The following is a 21,482-nucleotide window of genomic DNA, read 5'->3' as shown; positions in this document are numbered from 1 at the left end:
TTTTGAAACCGAGTATCAGTGTAAGGTATTTTTGATTTTTTAAAAACAGTTTTTAAAAAAAATCTAAATGTATTTTTAAAGTTTTGTTAAAAAAAGAAAAAAGAATATTAATGAAAATTCAATACCTTAAAAATATTTTTTGAATGCATGTGAAAGTTAGATATTTATATTTTAATAAATAATTTTAAAAATTTATAAACCGTTTGTATTAAAAATAACATTAAAAAAATGTTTTTATTGAAAATTTTAAAAAATTAAGAGTATTTTGTTCTTAAATTAATTACTTTTAGATACAATTAAGTTTTTATAGGTTTTAAAATTAATAGATTAATTAAGTTTGAAAAGTATTAAAAAAAAAAACTAAATAGGCATATTATGTAGTTAACGATGAATACAAAATTGCATTTTATATTTTCATATGTTAGTATATTTATAAATTTAATTTCAATTAAAACTATTTAAAATGTGTTATATATATATTATTCATAACCCGTAAAACTAGCTGTTAACTAAAGATTAGATTGAATAAAGAGTATTATTGATTAATTTATGGAATAATCGTTATGTTGTTATTATTTTTACCATATCATATAATTTATAGCATAATATATTATTCATATTTGAATTATATTTTATTAATTTTTTTAAAAACATTTATTGTATTTTAAAACAGTTTTGAGTGGTTTAAAATCAAAGGAAGGTAAAATGGTAAATTTGGTATTTACTATTTATAGAAATATAGAATTTTGAAATTCATTAAATCTTTATAAGTAGTTTATAAAAATAGATTATTTATATCAAATTTATAATTTAATAAGTTTAAATTAATAAATGGATTTTGTTCTCTAATATTAAAAAAAAAAAAAAAAAAAAAAATCTGGAAATCAAAATCCTTGTGGTGCAGGTTGAAGCAGCGAAGCACCGAAGGTCCGAAATCTTATCTTCTGTAGCTACAAGCATAGGTTCGTCAATCCAAGGCCATGAGTTCCCGATAATCCCATATTTTCTACTTAATTTTTTATTTGGGAGTGTAAATTTCACTCAAGAGTTCATTGATTTCCCTTACTACTCACTAATCATGGCTTCCATTTTTGCTACTCTACCTCCGCCATTGTTGGCCCCTGGCAAAAGCTTCAATCCTCTGTTTACTTATCAGAAGATCACTGTTTTTCCCATTGCAAGTAAGTTTATCCATTGCATAGGCATCCTAATTACTTTAATTTGTCGTCCGTGTGAAATTCCTGCGTTGAAATTGATGTCTGTTCGATCGTGTTTATTGAGTTCGATTCGCTATGTTTATTGTGCATTCATGGGGCATAATTGGTGGGTGGATGGAAGTGGTTATTTCGATGCGATGCGAAAAGAAATTTTCAGTAGGAGTTTTGGTCTTAAGGTATAATGTAGTTTGAATTAGGGCTAGAAAATGGCGCTTGTAACTCTTTCAGTCTTTACATTTTCATATCTGGTAGCACAATTCTTAGACATGGCCTTGATATTATGGAAGATGGAGAAAGTATCACATTATAGGTTTGAAACTTTAGAATCTTCAAATTTTGAGAGGGTGCATAACTGGTTGTTGATATTGAAGCTTTGAACATCGGTATGAATGTCTATATTGGTAGAGAATCCTCTTCAACCTCCAGAAGCTTCACATTCCCTGTGTAGTTTTTTCATAGAAGCAAGCCTTGCAACTGCCTTCTAGACTTGAATTTGATTTTCAGGATGATAGGAATCGGCATTGGTATTATTCATTAAACTAAAGGGGATAGCCAATGCAAATCATGTAAAGTAGTCTAGACAAATTGAGAGTGCTAGCTTCTGTCCATAACATTCACAATGTTACTGTCACAATTCACTTTCACGGGTTGTGTTTTTCATAATTTTTGAAGGTTTATATAGAGCAGACTGTTGTATATCAATAGGAGTAGGAGTTTCTTCCCATTGCCTCGAGTGGTTGGCACCCCTTAGGTGGCTTTATCTCGATTGTATAGAATACTATGGATCAGCCTAGTGGTCAATCTAAACTAATGTAAATAATATATGGGTTGGATGAAATGAGTTCATGCTATGGTGGCTACTCATCTAGGAGGATTTCATATTCTACGAGTTTTCTTGGCAACAATATGTCCTGTAAGAATAGTTAAGGTTTGTGCAAGTTCCCTCGGACAAACTGTGGTTGGAAATTTGCATCTTAAATGTTACATTTTCTTCCTAGCCATCTATTGTAGATAACATTTTGGTATGGCACCTCTGTTTAATTGTGAGAACTAATTGAAGTTCGCCATATCTCGCTTAGCATACTTCTTCTTGTTGGTATAAATAATTTCTCAAAATTGCAGAGGGACGTTCTGCCAATGGTATTGTAAAGGCTATTGGAGACAGCTCTGAATCTTCTACTTCCATTGATATTATTAAGTCTGTTCGAAATGTTGTAAGCTCTTTATTTCTTTGTACTTTATGTAAGCCTTTTTTATACATTGGAACATCTTGATTGGGGGGGAAAATTGATGAAGACTTCTTTTCGTCTTCAGTTTTCAATTTTCCTTGCAAGTGGGTGATAAAAAGTTTCTTTTGTTTGCAATTGACAGTTTTCAATTCTCCACATTTATTGGTTGTTCTTTTCTGTTATAATTAGCAAAGTTTTCATCCTATGGATGGCAAGTTTTACCTTAATCTTTAAAGTATTTGTATTTTTCTGGTTAACTTGGGACAGTGGGATCAACCTGAAGATCGATTAGGACTTTTTGGCCTTGGATTTGCAGCTGTAGTAGGTGCATGGACAGCAACAAATCTTGTTACGGTAATTAAAAAACAATCACCCCTTTTGATATATGAGAGACAAGATGTGATATCCCACATCAGTTGAGGAGGAGAACGGAACACCCTTTATAAGGGTGTGAAAACCGTTCCTTAACAGATGCATTTTAAAAGCCTTGAGGAGAAACCCAAAAGGGAAAGCACAAAGAGGACAATATTTGCTAGCAGTAGGCCTGGGCCGTTACAAATGGTTTCAGAGCCAGATCACTGGGCAATGTGCCAGTGAGGAGGCTGTTCCCCAAAGGGGGTAGACACGAGGCGGTGTGCCAGTAAAGATGGTGTGCCAGTAAAGATGCTGGGCCCCGAAGGAGTGGATTTGGTGGGGGTCCCACATCGATTGGAGAAAGGAATGAGTGCTAGCCAGGACGCTGGGCCCTAAAGAGGGGTGGATTGTGATATCCCACATCAGTTGGGGAGGAGAACAAAACACTCTTTATAAGGGTGTGGAAACCTTTTCCTAGCAGATGCGTTTTAAAGCCTTGAGGGGAAGCCCAAAAGGGAAAGTCCAAAGAGGACAATAATATCGGCTGGCTGGTGGTAGGCCTGAGCCATTACATGAGATGATTCCTCATGGAGTTTTCGACGGTTTTAGTGGTTCCTCATGCTCTATTACTTTCATCTTCTAACACATAACTATTTCGTTCTCGCTTTTAGGCTGTTGACAAGCTACCACTGCTTCCAGGTGTATTAGAATTCATAGGAATACTGGTTTCTTGGGTAAGTAACAAGAAGCATGAAGAATTTCTCTACTGTCTTTCCCAAATTTGAACTCTGAAGTCATGGTTTTCTCCTATAGCAAATTCCATTACTCACCAATGTTTCCCATTTTCAATTCCAGTGGTTCGTGTATCGCTACCTCTTGTTCAAACCAAACCGGTAAGGCAAAAATCATTCAATTTTTCTTTTCGTTCACGTGTGAAGTCTTCTCAATCCTGTATTTTCGACATTTTTATCATCTTTAGCACCTTGCCGCAAAATTTATGCAACCAGCTTGTGAATATGTCATTTCATTTTAGCAAACAACCATGAACTAGCTTCTTTATCTTTCACTGCAGGGAAGAGCTTTTGCAGATAATCAACAAATCAGTAGCCGATGTATTGGGACAGTAAATTGCTCCTGTTCTTAAAAGTCCGATTTGGTACAATCTTCATTATCTTCGTTATATTTTACAAAGTGGTGTGAGTAAAGAGGGTTGGCCGTTGGGTTGGTTTCTGAATTGTTTTCAACTGTCAAAAGTGTGAATTTTAACTGATGTTGGTGTTTGATTCATCAATGCATTCCAATCCCAAATCTTCAATTCTGTATTTTATACCTATATCAGTTTATGCTTCAAATATTTCTGTCATTGTTTCTTATAAGATCTATGCTTTTATTTGATATTATTTCTTGGTTTCTTGAGTATACAGTAGGAATTTCAGTAGCTAGAGTTTGAAGTTCATGGCTCATATCATGTAATGCATAGTTTAATTTACTGATGTTGGATTTTGATTTTGAGAGCGAGGTTATGCAACTACATTGTGCTATGTAGATTTTAGATTTGAAGAAGATCAGTAGAAAGAATCATAGAACAATGCCTATTCACTTGCAGCCGTGACTCCCCTGTCGAGCGATCGGTAGCAACAGATAAATCATGCCTCTCACATATCGGCTAGATCTCTCCATCCTCGGCGTGGCCTGAGGTTTAGTTTCTCCATCTCTAGCTCTCTTCGTTTTCGATTTCAAAATCGATCTCTGTTTTTATCACAACTTTGTGCCTCGAAATTCCAAAACCCAAGAGAGGCTGAAAGGTAACCGATTGGTTCGGATTAAAACCGATTTTTCGTTTGCTCAACACTGGTCGGTCTTAATCTATAAACCAAAGTTACTGGTTTGGTGTGGCTAGGCAAAAACCGAAATGAACTGATGGTCTCTAATGTGGTTTAGGTTCATTTTCTATTATGAAATTTGTTGATTTTCAATCGTAGTTTAGTCGTTGAATTCAAACTTAACTTACAAAAATTCAATGGAAGACTGGACACGAACGAACACTTCGTTTTAATATTTTTCCACTTCTTTTTAAACTCTGCTAATGCTCGCGTGTTTTGAATATGCAGACGAGCTTAATAAGAAAATTGATGTCGAGAACTTTGGGACACCTTAAACATTTAGACACATTTAGACACTTTAATGATGATTTTGTTATGATAAAAATACGTTAATTTAGATTTTTTTTTTTTTTGTTTTTTTTTTTGGAATTTAGTTGAAAATGGCTTTCCCAACCTGTGTGCGCACAGGATGGAGTGGGAGGTCCCCATGTTATGTTCTATTAATAATAAATCACATTGTCAAATTTTCTCTACCCTCAATTATTTGTGATTTTTTTTTCCCCAGAAATTTGAATTCATTAAAGTTCATGGATTCACGTGGAAGGTAGGTAGCCTTATAAATGTATTTAAAAACAAAATTCGATCAAAAGTAGATCAACTATTGTATGAATGTTCATCTCAACGATCGATCTGACATTTTAAGACTCAAGATCAACTTAGACGGAATGATAGATTGTTGATATGGTAACTTAAACAATCATTTGGAACGAAATCAAATTGATTTTAAGAGTTCTTAGATTCAATTGGCTTGTTTAACTCTTGGAAATTTGATCTAACAAATTTATTGATGAGTAAGAACCTCGTAAACGACAAGTAAATTTAAGATTTAGATTATTTGAACTACTTCACAATAGAAAAGCACAAATGCTCTCTTTACAGCATTTTGCAAGTCTACTTCACAAAAATACACAGCATTTTGCAAGTCTACTTCACAAAATAACATACATTACCTAAAATTTTAAAAATTGTGAAATTATATTTTATGACCATAATTAGTCGATATACAAATGTAACCTGGAGTAAATAAAAAGTCTTAAAATACATTAACTAAACACTCTAGATTATTATCCACTCAAACTCAAAATTTCTAACCATTTAAGAATAATTGAAGTTCATATTGCATGATTGAGATGTCTTAGTTCATATCACCTGGGTTGGCTTCTAGAGTATAGAGTGAACCAAAACAAGCTACGCGAATAGAACTAGACCAAAATGACCTCTTCAACTTTGCACGAGCGGGTGGTAACCCAAGGCTTCAACAACAACTTCCTCAGGTGTTTCACGACAAACCACGTCTACGATCAAAGCACCACCACGATGACAAACTCAATCCTCTCATCAATTCAACAGTAGTATCTTCATAACACGATGGTGGTGCAACAATTTGTCGAAGTTTCGAAGTTTTGCTCTTCAACTCTACATTTTTTTTAATGTAACTTGTAAAAATTGAAAAAAAAAAAAAACGTGACATCATTTATAATATTATTCAGCTAATTTGACCTAATTACCTTATTTATGGATATTTAATATGCATATATTTATAGTGTTTAATTTTATGGCACAAACAACGAGAGCGATGGGGGAGGAGGGGAAATCAAATCAAACCATATCACAAATCAGTGATAAACTTCGAAAAAAGTTACTTTTAAATTTTCTCCATTTTTCCGTCTGTTTATGGAGGAGAATGAAAAAACAGCTTTCGTTTGCAGTGGGCATCTTAAATAAGCAACGTTTATTGGCGGTGGCTCGATACACACGGACGTCGCGATCGCCACGAAGCCCAGCAAAATCGCGGACTCCACTTCCAAACCATCTTTTGAAACAAACCCAAAACCCAAAGTAAAAACCCCTGATGGCAAATTCAATAGCCATTTACGAGCCCCCACATGATTAATCCTGCGCCTCCAATCGCCATAACCAATACTGCATACAAGCAGTTACTCCCACCGCCTTTGGTCCATTCCTTTTCCTTTCCCACCTAACCTTTCTTCATGAACTCTTTTACATTTAATTATTCCACCTATTTATTTAGTCGTATTTATCATCTATCCTTTGCCCCTTCTCATTTGATCGCCATTCAGTCGTGTTCTGCTTGCATTCGTCTTCACAGAAGCATTCCTAAGCTCTGTTTTCCACGTTCTCGACTGTTTTCAGGTGAGTTTTCTTGCTTTTTAGTTGTTTGATTCTTCAGGGTAAGCGTAATAGATGGGGAATGGTGGGAATTTCTTTCTGCACTTCTTTATTTAGTTTATGGCTCATTTAGAAAGTTTTTCATCTTATTTGATTTGGAATTGTGTTTTTTATTGTTCTTATATGGGTTTCATTCTTGAACTTGTTCTGTTCATTTCCAGCTGAAGTAATGGTGGATTCTTGTGTTTGAAAGCTAAGAAAATGTTTTGAGATTAAACGGGGAGGTGGGGTTTGAATATTTCACCTAGGCAAGCAAGAAACGCATCGATAGTTTAACAAGTGGTATTGGGTATAACCTTCTTCAATCTGATACCGATTTTATGACATTGGTCGCTTTGGTTCCGCCATTTAGCTAGTGTGGTGGCATCTTAATCTAGTTTATTATGGTTCAAATGATCTTTGGGGTAGAATTCTAGTACGTATAATTGAAGCTGAATCATGAGATTGTTGCTCTTCAATGAATATGATCTCCTGAAATCTGATACCAATCATTGAGCCATGGCGATTGATCCCATTTCAGTTACCTTAGTCTCCTTTCTGAGATCCCACATCGGTTGGGGAGGAGAACAAAGCATTCATTATAAGGGTGCGGAAACCTCTCTCTAGTAGACGCGTTTTAAAAACCTTGAGGGGAAGCCCGAAAGAGAAAGCCCAAAGAAGACAATATCCGCTAGCAGTGGACTTGGGCTAATACAACCTCAGTCCAAGTGGGGTGGGGCTAGATCTTAGTGTATTTTTGTGTTAACTTCCACGTATGTATAACTAAGCTCAATCGTGGAATCTGACTGGAGTTCAACCAATTGGAAAAATAGAATTTTGGTGTCATCTGTTTTACCAGTTCTTATTCTCATGTTATGCAGTATCAAGTTCTTCTACCTTCATGGAGGTGGTCAAATCAGCTGCCAAGCACGGGTCAACTTGCCGTGAGAATGTCGCTATCAGAGCTAACATGAAAAGTCATAGTTACATGCAACTAATCTCATCTGCACTAAAGATATCTGATCTACTCACTAGCTGTGATCTACGTACAGTATGTCCACTTTCTATAGTGAAAACTGAATATTCTAGTTTGATACTGTGGCCTTTGCTTTGTATATTTGTATGAATGAGTTTAACTTTGGTGATTGTTATCATAGGATTGTAGTAAGCAGAAGATCCAATCGATGTCTTATAACGTGGACGATAAAACCTCAAAATGTTGACATGATTAGACATTTAACCTCAAAATGTGTTCTTTTTATGTTTCTAAGAAAACGTCAATAATGGACTATTTTTACCACGTAAGTCAGTGTTTTGATGCTCAAGGCATTACTAGAACTTTAAGTTCGTGTTGTATTTACTTTAAGCATGATAAGTATGTTCTTTATAGTTTATTGATACTTTCACGCAACTGATTTGTAATCTTATTAAATGGTGTGAAAGGGACATGGGCATCTTGGTGGAGCTAAAATTGGAATAATAGCCAAACCCTCGGCTGAATTTCTTGCTGGATTGCTGGGGACTTGGTTTAGTGGAGGTGTAGCTGTTCCACTTGCACTCAACTATCCAGAGCCCGAGCTCTTACACGTCTTGAATGATTCGGTTTGCTCGAACCTACCCTCTCACAACTTATTGCCATTTTACTTGCAATCTATTGAGTTAAATTATGCACTTTGTTGGTTGTGTAACCTATAACGCGCCTAAAAATTCAGAAACTCCTACTACATCACTCATTTTTCTGGCTCTTGAATCAAGCATATATAATTTTCTTACTAATGGAATGTTCTACTTTGACTAGTTTCATCTGCTAGCATCTATTTAGAACTTCCTTTTTATTTTTATAGGTAGGTAAAGTGTGGATTATTTGCCTACCGACACCTTTTCTAACGTCGTAAAAGTATTGAATATCATACTTGACTATAGGAGGTCTCGATGATACTGAGTACTGAAGATCATGCTGAAATTATGCAAAGTGTTGCTGCTAAAACAGCTGCAAAGTTTTCTCTTATTCCACCAGTTCCTCATATTTATTCAGAAACAAACTCTCGTGATCAATCAACTGATATAGAAATGGATGCAGAAAGAGTTTTTCAGGGAACAGTTGAGAATTTGAGTAAGATAGATGATTGATTAACTTTATGAAATTATTCATTGTACCTACTAGACTATGTTTGTTTATTTCTCATTTCAAATGTGCAGGTGATGATCCTGCCTTGGTGATTTATACGAGTGGTACAACTGGTAAACCAAAAGGAGTCGTTCACACACATAAAAGCATCACTTCACAGGTATGGCATGGTCTTCCATGTGTGATAAATATGAGGTCCAACATTCAAAATTAATATTAATCCTTTTGGTCTTATTTCAGGTTCAGACCTTGTCAAAAGCTTGGGAATATACATCAGCTGACCAACTTCTGCATTGTCTTCCCCTGCATCATATCCTTGAATTTTGTACATTTGTTGCAGTATCAATTTAAAATAGAGTGGAAAAATTGTTGATTTTAACTAGTAATATACATGTTCATGGGCTGTTTAATGGCTTTTTGGCCCCTATCTACGCAGGTTCCACGGTAATTTAACTTCATTGAGATCGTTACCGTTGTTTATGTCTAAATTTTTTCGCTTAATTTCATAGTCTGCTTGACTTTGGCTTGCTTTTCATGTTCTTGATCAAGGTGGAGTTTATGCCAAAATTTAGTGTCAGTGGTATATGGAAAAGGTGGAGGGAATCGTATCCATCGAACGGTTCTAAGAATGATGATGCTATAACTATTTTTACCGGGGTAAGCATCATCTTTATGTCGAGTATGCGTGTCTTTTTTCTTGTTATGTTATACCTGCCTAGATGGCTACATTATAAATGCCAGCATATACGCTAAAGCTTATCTAACACTCTCAAGTATATCTAGTCGATTTAATTCAATTGGTTTGCTTTATGCATTTGTTATTTTTTGGTTATGCTCTTTATTTTGCATGTTTCTGACGATTATTCAAACATTTGTGCATCATTATTCATATTGAGAAGTTCAGTATCTGTGGATTTATAGGTTCCAACCATGTATGCTCGATTATTACAAGGTTATGAAGCAATGGAACCGGACCTACAGGTTGATTCTGCCAGTGCTGCAAGACAGTTGCGCCTTATGGTGAGATTGTGCATCATTGTTGGGGGTTTTAAAATATTATTTGATCTTTTTAACCTTTTTTCCCTACTTCTGCCTCAAAACTTACTCCCATCTTCTTCAGATGTGTGGCTCTTCTGCACTCCCTACTCCTATCATGAAACAATGGAAGGCGGTAACTGGACACCAACTTTTGGAACGATACGGTATGACCGAAGTAAGTGAATTTGGCTTAAGATTTTGTCAAGGTTGTATTCTAATGATATGATGCCATTTTATTTCTTTTCATCTTTTGGTAGGAAAAGCACTAAAATACTGTTTTCTTGGTTATATTTGTGTTCTAGTTTGTCATGGCAATTTCAAATCCTTTAAATGGTGAGAGAAAGATTGGAACTGTTGGCAAACCCTTGCCTGGTGTGGAGGTTAGTACTGATACTATGGAAAAGGCAAATCTACAGATTTTTATTTCTAGCTGTCCTAATGAATTAGACTGTTGCATTTATAGAGAGAGCTTACAAAAACTGAACAAGGGGATAAGATCTTACCCTAAATAATATATCTCAAGAAAGTTACAAAAACATTTTCTTGTTAGAATTAATAAAAAAATATTGGTATTTACAAGAAGCCCTTGTCAAGAATTCTCCGTCAAGGGATAGGAAATGCCAAATTCGAGGAAGTTGTTAATTTCGTCCATTCAAAGATTTTGAGAGTCACGTATTGAGCACTTGTTTATTTTTTCACATAATCGTTAGCCATGTAAGTAGTGATGAAGACGTGCATGTAATCCCGATTGCCATATTAAAAAAGGCTAAATGTGAGATCCCACATTGGTTGGAGAGGAGAACGAAATATTCCTTTTTAGGGTGGGGAAACCTCTCCCTAGTAGATTTGTTTTAAAACTTTGAGGGGAAGCCCAAAAAGGACAATATCTGCTAGTGCTGAGCTTGGGCTGTTATAAATGATATCAAAGTCAGACTCTGGGCGGCGTGCGATTGTAAGATCCCACATTGGTTGGAAAGGGGAACGAAACGTTCCTTATTAGGGTGTGGAAACCTCTCCTTTGTAGACACGTTTTAAAACCTTGAGGGAAAACCCAGAAGGGAAAACCCAAAGATGACAATATCTGGTAGCGGTGAGCTTAGACTGTTACACTAAAGGCCTTTATTGACACCAATCTAAAGGTCGTAGGTTCGAATTTTTGGGTGAGCTTAATAAGGAAAGTCCTTGATGGCTCTTAAAGCTAGTCTGGGCCTTGGGGTGACACGGACCTTTAGAAGAAAAATAAAAGCCAATGGTGTTGCATCTTGGTATTAATTGATTTCTCCTATCTTGGACAAAATATTGTGCAGTCCTGTAGATAATAAAAGCGTGCATAGTCATAGATATTAAATAGTATTAATGGGTATCATGAGCTTACTTTTGTTAATTCCTCCAAAGATGTAATAAGGCAGTAAAACCAGTGTTGATTAACCTGTGCATCTGACATAATGAGTGTCTTATTGAAAGATCTACTAACCATTGAATCATATATTCTAATCTGTTTCTACCTTTCAACTCTCTTTTACATGCTTTACTCTTGGTGTGTTAGGCCAAGATTGTTTCAGATGATGGGAGCAATAATGACACAAACTTGGAGGGCGAGCTATGTATTAGAAGTCCTTCAATGTTTAAAGAATATTGGAAGCTTCCCAAGGTAGGTAGAACTGTACGAATACGTAATTCGAACATTTCATGTTGATTCAAGTATTTTACTGTCCAGAGTGAGAGTATATTCTAGATGCGGCCTTCGTATTGGGTATCATTCTTGTATGTTTGGGATGCACTGAGCTCAACTAGTTTGAAACTTACATTCTAGCTTAAAATCTTCTCACCTGCACCTGTACCTTACAAATGGTGGGATTATATTCTAAGTACAGGTTCTTTCTGTAGGTTACCAAGGAATCATTCATTGATGGTGGTTTCTTCAAAACAGGAGATGCTGCTAGACTTGATGAAGATGGTTACTACACCATACTAGGACGTAAGTTACCATATTATTTACCTTGTGCCAATACGCTACGATTATAGTTCATGGTTCATAGTTCATAGTTCATAAACTGGCTCTCCTTTTACTCTTCACTTTTATGACCTGCTTATCAGATGACATGTTTTCTGGTCTGAGCATGTGATTAAGTAATGAATTGATACCAAGTAGACAACTAGCATTGTCTTCTACCCTGTTGAATAAAACATGGTGTCTTATTCCTTGTGGAGCATTAGAGTGTCGTGGGATCCTTTGGTGTCCCATCTTTGCTAGTCCTGTAGGAGTACGGTGGTACATGCATCTGACAGCTAGGTGTTGTTAACAAAGCATTTCAAAGATGTCTTTGTGTGTTCATATCATGTTTGAAAACATTAGCTTGCTGAGCTTCATTCTCTTGTCAGCTAGGCTAGTTTGGTGCTATGCTCCCACACTCGCAAATTACAATAGGCAGTAGAATTGACATGTAAATTTTGTATATTTTCTGTGGCCCTGCATCTCTCTTCTATAGTTGAGTTTAGCCAATAACAAAACTTTGAAGTACCCCACCATTAACTTATCAGTGTCCCACTATTCTCTTTCTTGAACTCTGTAACTGTATAACTAATACCTGCCGCATCTTTCCCCGCCACTTCTTTATTCTTTGTAATTTCATATCATGGATGAAGTTGCTTCTACGAAAAAGGAAAAGGTTAGCCATTGTCAGCCTTCTAATACCTGCATGTGAGCTGTGGGGGTCCGAGTCTCAACATCATCTATTAAAGTTCAGTCATTTCATGTGAGATCCCATATCCACCTCTCCCCAGCAGACGCGTTTTAAAAACCTTGAAGGGGAAGCCTGAAATGGAAAGGGCTGGTGTTAGAGCTAGACACCTGGCGATGTGCCAGCAAGTAGACTGAACCCCAAAAGGGGCGATCACGAGACGGTGTACCAGCAATGGTCCCACATTGATTAGTGTAGGGAACGAGTGTCAGCAAGGACGCTAGGCCTCAAAGGGGGGTGGATTGTGAGAGGAGAACGAAGCATTCTTTATATGGGTGTGGAAACCTCTCCGTAGCATAAACCTTGAGGGGAAACCCAAAGAAGATAATATTTGTTAGCGGTGGGCTTGAGCTGTTATATTTCATATCAATCTTATTTCTATGTAATTTGACATTCTCCTTTGTCTGACGATTCAGGTATGAATGCCGATATCATGAAAGTCGGGGGATATAAGTTATCGGCATTAGAGATCGAATCAGTGATTTTGCAGGTAACCCCATTGCTCCATTTATTCTCTTTTTTCTCATTCTCTTTATCCGAAGGAAAGTGAAAGACAAACCCCCACACCCACACCCACACCCACACCCACACCCACACCCACACCCACCACAAAGAAAGGAAGAATAAAAAACATGAAATGACCACCGCCCAAATCACTTTGTGCAGCATCCGTCTGTCATAGAATGTTGTGTGTTGGGATTACCAGACAAAGACTATGGAGAACGTGTGTGTGCAATTATTGTGCTTCACCCTAACTCTAAAGCAACGCCGCCTGATCAGTCCAAGCCTAATATGAGCTTAGATGATCTCCGCACATGGGCTAAAGACAAGCTTGCTCCATACAAGGTAATGTAATCAATCCATAGTGGTGTTTTTAGCTGTTAAAACAGCCGTTTCAGTGTGAAAGGCAGCCTGGTTTAACAATATAACTACACCTTTTTTCCAGATACCGACCGTGTTATTGTTGAAGGACTCGCTGCCTCGGAATGCCATGGGAAAGGTCGGTTGCAATCTACAACAGAAATTGCTCTGTCTCTTTAGTTCATTCTGTCTGGTTGAGACTGAAACTTCTCTTGAACTCTGCAGGTGAACAAGAAAGAGTTGAAGAAAAAGCTGGCAGAAGAACACCAACCATTTTGTTAGTTGAGAACTTGTAATCCCTGCTGTTCATAATTTATTAGCTTCATTTATGTTATACCGAAAGATCATATGAAATGAAAAATGTTATTGAAACGGGTCAAACTCGGAGAAAATGAGGAATTTTGTCGTGGTAGGATCGACCTAAATCTCAAATGCAAGCTTAGGATTATATATCAAATATGATTATGCCCCTTTTTGGCTGTTTGATCAAACAATATTACACTGAGACCACAAAAAGAACATATATACACACACACACACCCACACACAACTCCATATTCAGGCCTGCAATTCCTTGGGCTTCTGCAACTCTCCTTCTTCCTTTACTCTAGCTTCCAACATCGACAACTCTTCCTCGTGGGAGCTGATCTTGCCGTCATCCATGGCGGTTCTTCTCTGGTCCACACTCGGTCCATAAGCCCAGCTACAAACAACATAATACAACACATTGATCACACTCAGAATCGTAAGCAGCCAATAGTATTTCTCGAAATGCCCTCTGTTTATGTTCTTCGAAACCCAGCTCTCTTTTCCCCCTTTTGAAGTCACATTATCCACAGTGCTCATAATCGCACTCGCCAACAGATTAGCCACCGCCATTCCCAATCCGAACAGCGAAGAAGCAACACTGGACATCGTCTTGGGGAATTCAGAGTAGTAAAACTCTGTTTGGGCAATCGCATTTAGCGCTTCGGCCAGTCCGTTCAAACAATGCTGCGGAACCAGCCACATAGCCGACATGTTCACGACAGCGTTCGGGTCATCCACAATGCCTTGTCTTATCGCTTTTCCGCGGCGGATATTCTCAACGATGGCGGAAAGCGCCATGGACATAGCAGAGCAAACCAAGCCAGCTCCCATTCGAGATTTGACTCCGAAATGGACTGGCTTTCCTCGAATCTTGGAGGCAAGAGGGAGAATAGCGCGATCATAGAAAATGACCCAGATGACAATGGTGATAATTACAAAGGTGCCGAAGGAGCCCGCCGGAATCTGGAAAGTGGAGGAGATGTGACGGTCCATGGATTTAGCTTGAAGAAGAGGAAATGAGCTCTGGCTGATGTTGATCGACATCATCACGCCGGTGGACCAAATGGGTATCACTTTGATTAGGGTTTTGAGTTCTTCGACTTGCTCCACCGTGCACAGACTCCATGGATCTGCAGCTGTGCCGTCTGCTGCTATGTCCTGCTCTGGATTCTTCACCACACATGCTCTGTTCAAAAATCTAAACAAAACCCATTTGACATTAATCGAAATTAATTAACCAAATCATAAATTCAAGTAGTTTGATTAAAGTAATTTTAAGGAAACTGCACTTTTAGAATAAAGAAAAACACATATACTCTGCTTCTAAAAGCGAAAGGCACTTTAATCATTAACTAAAGACCACATGCTTAACACTAATTGTCACAACACCAAGAAACACAGAAAATAAATTAAATTAATTTGAATTACCTGAGCTTATCAGAGGGTTGAGTAAAACAAGAATCCGTATGATAAAACCACTTATTCGACGCCGACGCCGACGGGAGCGCTATTTTCCGATTCTTGAACGCCGCGACGGCGACCTGCGCTAATCTACTAAACAAGCTCTTTGTCGCCTTTTGTTTCACGTAAATCGACGAAGCTGCAAAGAACAAAACGGTGGCCACTAGCATGAGGCTCGCCGGAACGCCGAAACCCACTTTCCAACCGACGTGATCTTGAATGTAAACGATTCCGGTCAATGCAATCAGAACTGAAAATGAAGCCGATGCGTAGTACCACCCAAAGAATCTCTCCAGTATTCTCTTGTTGTTAGGATCATTCCGCCGGTCAATTTGGTCGGCGCCGAAAGCCAGAGTGCACGGCCGGATACCGCCGGCTCCAATGGACATTAGCGTGAAGGAAGCGGCGAGAAGGGTCAATTGGGCTGCCGTTGGAGATCGACAGGTTTCCGGGTGGAGCTGGTCGCAGACCGGTGGTTTCGTCGCCGGAATCATCGCCGTCAGCCATAGCAGTAACATACCCTGTTGGAGTATGAGAATCGATAACAAAACGACGTCGTAAAGTCGAGATTCTCACCTATTTGATATTTTCAAAGCTTAAAAATTAAAAAATAACATTCGTATGTTCACCTTTTTCTACAAACCAATAAAAATTATATATAAAAAAATCTCCTTTCACTTTTTCTAACCTTACACGAAGAACAAAATTAATAAAAATAGAGTTTAAAATAAATTAGTTAATCATAAAATTAATAAAATTCCAAAAAATGAACTTCATGATTTATTTTTTTTTAAAAAAAAAAAAAGAAAAAGTGAGATGCAGAAGGAAGGCCCACCAGAGGAAGAATAATAATAATATAAAAAGAAAAAACAGTAAAGTATTATCCCATCTCATCACTGACACCTTTATTACACAAAAGCTTAAAAACTTGGATTTAATTTTTAAAAAAAAAACCCTGAAATTGTGAATCCAAAATCCAGCAGCCCCACTCCCAAACTCTATTCCACAAAGAACCAGAAGATCTTCCTAAAAAGAAACAGTAAATTTCTTCATTTTTTTAAAAAAAAGAAACCGTAAAAAGCAAGCAAAAACAGTGCAGTTTAATAATGTTCCAAATTTTGAAACTAATAAATGCGAGATCCAGAGTTGGAATACCCTGAAATCAATAACCCATCTCATAATTTTCTATATTTTTTCACCGACACATTAAATTATTATTATTATTATTATTATTATTAAAGAAAGAAGAAAGTACCAGGAAACTGGCAATGGAGCCAAGCCCAATGGTGAGAAACCGACCCAAATAAGAATCGGAGAGAAACGCGCCAAGGAGAGGCATGAAATTGATAGCCGCAGACCAGAAGAAGAGTATGTTATTCCCCTCCGCAAATCCCATGTTGTAATCCTTCATTAAGTAGAGTATCATGTTGGGGAGCAGCCCGTAGCTGGCCACTTTCTCGAACGACTCGTTGGCTGCGCGCGCCAACATATAACAACAACTTTAAATACCATCTCTGTGACTCGGATTTGGGGAATTGGTGGTGTGTGTGTACGTACCTATGATGAAGGGCATGGTCAGGAGGCCTCCTTTTCTGGATTTCGTGTCCCCATCTCTTTCTTCTCTGCTTGGACTCTGCATTGTTGCACACCTTTGTTCTTCTTCCATGGCCGAACAACAACAACAACAACAACCACCACCACCACCACCACCGAGTGAGTGAGTGAGAGAGATGGGTTATTTGGGCGTTGTGGACATTCCTATAAAAAGGGGCCATTTTCCTGATGACGTGGCTTTTCTCCCCCTTTTTTTAAAAAAAATTATTATTATTATTATTAGATCAACTTTTTGAATTATTTTTTTGAAGGGAGTTGAATTTAGCTGGCGCTGTCTGGGCTGGGTTGGGAAGGCGGTTAAAAGGCACCCGGAAGGATGGGGTTATGCTCTTCTGGATTAATTTATTATTTTATTCTTTAATTAATCAATTATTGCAATTACCAACTTTATCCTACACAATTTTACTCTTTTTTTTCCCTTAATTTTTCCCAATTAAGAATATTTTTAACTTTGTTATACTCTTTAATTTACGGATTGTGTTATGATTTGACGCTTACGAACTTCTATGGAGGATTGTTGGGATGCAGTCACCCATTAGCTAATTTACAGAATGATCATGGTTTTACAAGTAAAAAACACTATATCTATTCGTACGATACCTTTTAGAAATGCTCAAAGTGGAGTAACAAGAGCTTACGCTCAAATTAAACAATATAATAATAATGATGATGAGGTAAGAGGGGATATAGTGCGGTGGGCTTTACAATAATTAAAATGGTCCACTGTCCACGGTGTCAATATTTTGCGTGCCCTTCTTGCATTGCAATCACGGGCCACCATTGGAAAAGTATCTTTCAACAAAAAATATATATAATTAATTAATTTGAGAAAATAAAAAAATAAAAAATAAACGATTTCTTCACTGTCCTTAGACAGATGCTGTGAATGAATGAAGCGTAAGTGAATCTTGACTTTCCCGACCCATCCCATGCTTTTATATATTTCCTTTTTTTTCTTTTCAAATATATATTTTTAAATTTATTATAAATTTGTAATTATAGTTTTTATATACTATTTCATTCTTTTAAAAATTAATTATTTTAATTTTTTAAAAAAAAATCAATGATGAAATACTTTATTTCCCTGAAAAAGGAGAAAAAAAAGTGGAGTAAAATTATAGTGAACAAAAGAAGTTTTGAAATTGAATATATATATTAATTACACGTGAAGAGGAAAAAAATAATAATAATAAAGAAAGAGCGTTTTAATTAGAATTATTTTAGCGTGTGGAAATTGTATTCATATTTGATAGAAATATATTATAGTTTTTATTTAACCTATAGTCTAGAGTGTAGACCAACGTGCAATACTGTATTAAATTAAATTAAAATAAAAAGCGACGCCTTTAATTTTTATGTTTTTTCATATTAAATTACCATAATTTATAACTTTCTATTTTTGTCCATTTTTTCTATCCTTTTGTTTATAAACTTAGATCTCCTAAGAGTAAAAACTACCAACCATTTCAGAATATTTTATCCGTACTCACATGCATTCTAAGAAAATTACTAAGAGGTCACAAAACATAAATTTGTTTCAAGTAAACCTCACTCAATTATGAAATTTCTATAGTTGAGTCACACGAAAGAAGGGGTAATTTATTGGTATAGATAGTGACTTTCAATTAATTTAACAACTTTTTCGTTATTCTTTCCTCAAAATTACCATACCTGGTGAGTTTAGGTTGGTACAAATGGTATTAGAGTCAGATAACAAGCTGAGCCCTGAAGGGGGTGGACACGAGGCAATGTGCTAGCAAGGACGCTGGACTCTGAAGAGGAGTGGATTGGAGGGTCCCACATCAATTGAAGTGCTAATGAGGACGTTAGCCCCAAAAATAGATAGATTGTGAAATCTCGCTTCAATTAAAGAAGAAAACGAAACATTATTTATAAAGATGTGAAAACCTCTCTTTACAAAGGATGTGAACGGGTTTCTTAGAGTGGGTGGCAAACAAAGGAGTCCAAAATAGTTTCTTGGGAATTGAGAAATGGGAAATTTGGGGTTTACAAGTTACCATTCATCTTTTCAAACTAGCTTACATATTCATGATGTTCACTTTTTCCAAACTCATGTCCTCTCTCTCCTCCTCCTCCTCTCTCATGTTAAAATCTTTATACCTAAAAGAAAGTAATAACTCAAACCTATAAGATTTCTTTTCGGGATCGGTACTTATCTAGATACTATTCTCTTTTCGACCTTCCGTTTCTTTCAGGATTCGTACTCATCCAGATATTGTTCTTTTTGGGCCTTCCCTCCCTTTCTGGATTGGTATTCTTCCAGATACTGTTCTCTTCGAACCTTTCTTTTCGGGCTCAATACTTATATATATTGGATGATGAAAGTCCCACATCGGCTAGTCGAGTTATGTTTATATTCATACTAATTTTTAAGTTAATACAAGATCCATAAAGTGTACGTCTAATCGTTATTTAAAGAGAATTAGATTGCGACGGAGTCTAATTATTATTATGTTTACAGGTGTGAATGTGGTGTACTTGTTTGGGTCTAAATGTCCATATTCCCTTTTCTCCCATTCGACACATCCCAAAATGTTTCTTTCTACTACATTCCCCTCCTCTATTATTGCTTTTAACCTTTTTTTTTCGCTATTAATTAAAAATTAAATCATAAATAATATTTAATGTCTCGACCTATGACTTAAATGAATAAAAAAATATTTAATGCGTTGAATTTAAAATTTGTCACGTGACCCTTTAAAGTTTTATACAATAAAGTCTTAAATCATTTATTTAATCATGATTTTTAAAATATTAGATGATTTTTTATTCATTTATTTGGCTTTTATTTTTATTATATGGTTTTAAAATATTTTTCTTGGCTACAAATTAATTAAAGAAAGAGAGAAGATAGTAGAAATGGAAGTTTTGTTTATTTATGGTTGTCTAAATAAACAATATTAAAAAATGTTAATAAATAATTTATGGAGAAAAAAAAAAAAAACTTCACTTTTTCCCTATTTTGGGGAGTTTTTTTTTTTTTTTTTTTTTTTAAAGAATTATAAAAAATTATTAAAAAGAAATAAAATAAACAAAGAAAGAGTCAATTCATGATATGACATTGTTGATGTGATTTTAGGGTTTGAAGGCATTTGTGTGTTCAAGTTTAGTACTTTAATTATTTGTTAATTCATGTTTAATTTCTAATAATGGAATTGGATTTTCTTCTAATTTTAAATTATTTTTCTCTAATTATAAAAATTCACATTAAATATTTTTTTTTTGTTCTTCCAAGTTTTTCTTTGACTATTTAATGTAAACTTTGACCGTTTTTATTTTGACTTTGACTTTGAACACTTTGTGTACATACCAAAATATTGATTAATATTAAATTTTTATTATTCTCATGTCGTAAATGAACGAAATATAAATTAATGTTGAATTTTTCTTAATTCTAAAGCAGGGGAACAATTTAAATCCACTTTAGTTATTTTATTTTTAAATAGTTCGTCATAAATAAAAAAAAATTAATTGGTATAAAATTAAAGGAGAATTGAATTCTTCAGACTTCCTATATCAAATTATTGTGGGGGTGAAACATAGCTATGGATGAACATTTACTCTTCTTAATAAATACATAAATAAATATATGGCGGGATGAATTTGAATTTCTAATCTTAAGAGATCGTTTTCATTACATCTCTATACTCAATCCAAGCTATGATATGTCGGTCTCTCCTGGGTCTTCTAGTCAATCCTTGTTGAAACAACGTTAACGAAAGTCAAAGATATGCTTTTGCTTATGTATCTATATGGTCAACATCATGGTCAAGATTAGTATCGAATTATCTAAGACCAATTCTAGGAAGCCCATATACAGAGGTGAATCATAAATGCAATATGAGAAAAATGTCGTTAAGAAAAACTTAGCCTCATACATAAAATAACGAAGAAACTTAATTGAATGAATTCAGCTGTTCATGAAAGCACAAATGTTTTATTTAGGAGACACGGTACTTTATTCAAAAAGATAAATAATGGAATGAATACGACTAAACGAAATATAAAAATATATGAAGTAATAATTTAGGAAAAAAATAATTAGAATTATAAGAAGTGAATCCAAGTTGGGTTTGATAGGTCATTTCAAGGGTAGGCCATAAAATATTTAACAAATATTATCTGAATTTAAAGTTTAAAAAAAGTGAGCCACACTAGAAAAAACACCCCAAACTTTATTTTCTTTTCATTTTTTAAATTAATATTTTTCCTTTATTTATTTATTTATTTATTTATTTGCTTAAGTCATTTTCAATTCAAATCATTATTGAATAATTTAATTCTTCTGTTCATCCTACCCCCTTTCATTGCCTCTATCTGCTTGGAATTTTTTTTCCTCATTCTTTGTATGGACTTTCCAAAAATAAATAAATAATAATTTGATTTTCTTTTGTTAAAATTGTTAAGTTAAAATAAATAAATAATATTTCCAAATATATAAATTTTATTTTTAGGTC

General features: G+C 35.6%; 3 protein-coding genes across 4 annotated transcripts; 2 read left to right on the top strand and 1 right to left on the bottom strand.

Annotated features, from left to right (window-relative positions):
- Window positions 1–876: 876 nt before the first annotated feature.
- LOC111494666 (protein CURVATURE THYLAKOID 1C, chloroplastic) lies at window positions 877–4,781 on the top strand. 2 transcript variants are annotated; one of them, XM_023144638.1, is made up of 7 exons: window positions 877–1,181; window positions 2,340–2,431; window positions 2,714–2,800; window positions 3,472–3,534; window positions 3,656–3,693; window positions 3,873–3,946; window positions 4,407–4,781. In XM_023144638.1, the coding sequence occupies exons 1-6, from the start codon at window positions 1,079–1,081 to the stop codon at window positions 3,925–3,927; spliced, it is 438 nt and encodes a 145-aa protein (XP_023000406.1). In that variant the 5' UTR covers window positions 877–1,078; the 3' UTR covers window positions 3,928–3,946; window positions 4,407–4,781. The 2 variants fall into 2 exon arrangements, with proteins under 2 accessions (XP_023000406.1, XP_023000405.1); XM_023144637.1 differs by lacking the exon at window positions 4,407–4,781 and having other exon boundaries at window positions 3,873–4,195.
- Window positions 4,782–6,315: 1,534 nt separating this feature from the next.
- On the top strand, window positions 6,316–14,100 carry LOC111494602 (malonate--CoA ligase). Its single transcript, XM_023144578.1, has 17 exons — window positions 6,316–6,837; window positions 7,734–7,903; window positions 8,296–8,454; window positions 8,776–8,965; window positions 9,052–9,140; window positions 9,221–9,290; window positions 9,372–9,424; window positions 9,530–9,637; window positions 9,902–10,000; window positions 10,101–10,193; window positions 10,321–10,398; window positions 11,565–11,669; window positions 11,906–11,996; window positions 13,176–13,249; window positions 13,426–13,605; window positions 13,706–13,759; window positions 13,846–14,100. The coding sequence occupies exons 1-17, from the start codon at window positions 6,675–6,677 to the stop codon at window positions 13,900–13,902; spliced, it is 1,833 nt and encodes a 610-aa protein (XP_023000346.1). The 5' UTR covers window positions 6,316–6,674; the 3' UTR covers window positions 13,903–14,100.
- Window positions 14,044–17,128, bottom strand: LOC111494604 (protein NRT1/ PTR FAMILY 1.2-like). Its single transcript, XM_023144579.1, has 4 exons — window positions 16,948–17,128; window positions 16,646–16,863; window positions 15,358–15,911; window positions 14,044–15,127 (listed from the first exon to the last, which is right to left on the bottom strand). Exons 1-4 carry the CDS (start codon window positions 17,054–17,056, stop codon window positions 14,179–14,181), a joined length of 1,830 nt encoding a protein of 609 aa, XP_023000347.1. The 5' UTR covers window positions 17,057–17,128; the 3' UTR covers window positions 14,044–14,178.
- Between the last annotated feature and the right edge of the window lie 4,354 nt (window positions 17,129–21,482).

The sequence above is a fragment of the Cucurbita maxima genome, unplaced genomic scaffold (genome assembly GCF_002738345.1).
Source record: "Cucurbita maxima cultivar Rimu unplaced genomic scaffold, Cmax_1.0 Cma_Scf00020, whole genome shotgun sequence".
Classification (NCBI taxonomy): domain Eukaryota; kingdom Viridiplantae; phylum Streptophyta; class Magnoliopsida; order Cucurbitales; family Cucurbitaceae; genus Cucurbita; species Cucurbita maxima.
The sequence above is the reverse complement of the archived record's forward strand: the minus strand, read 5'-3'. Positions and strand labels throughout refer to the sequence as shown.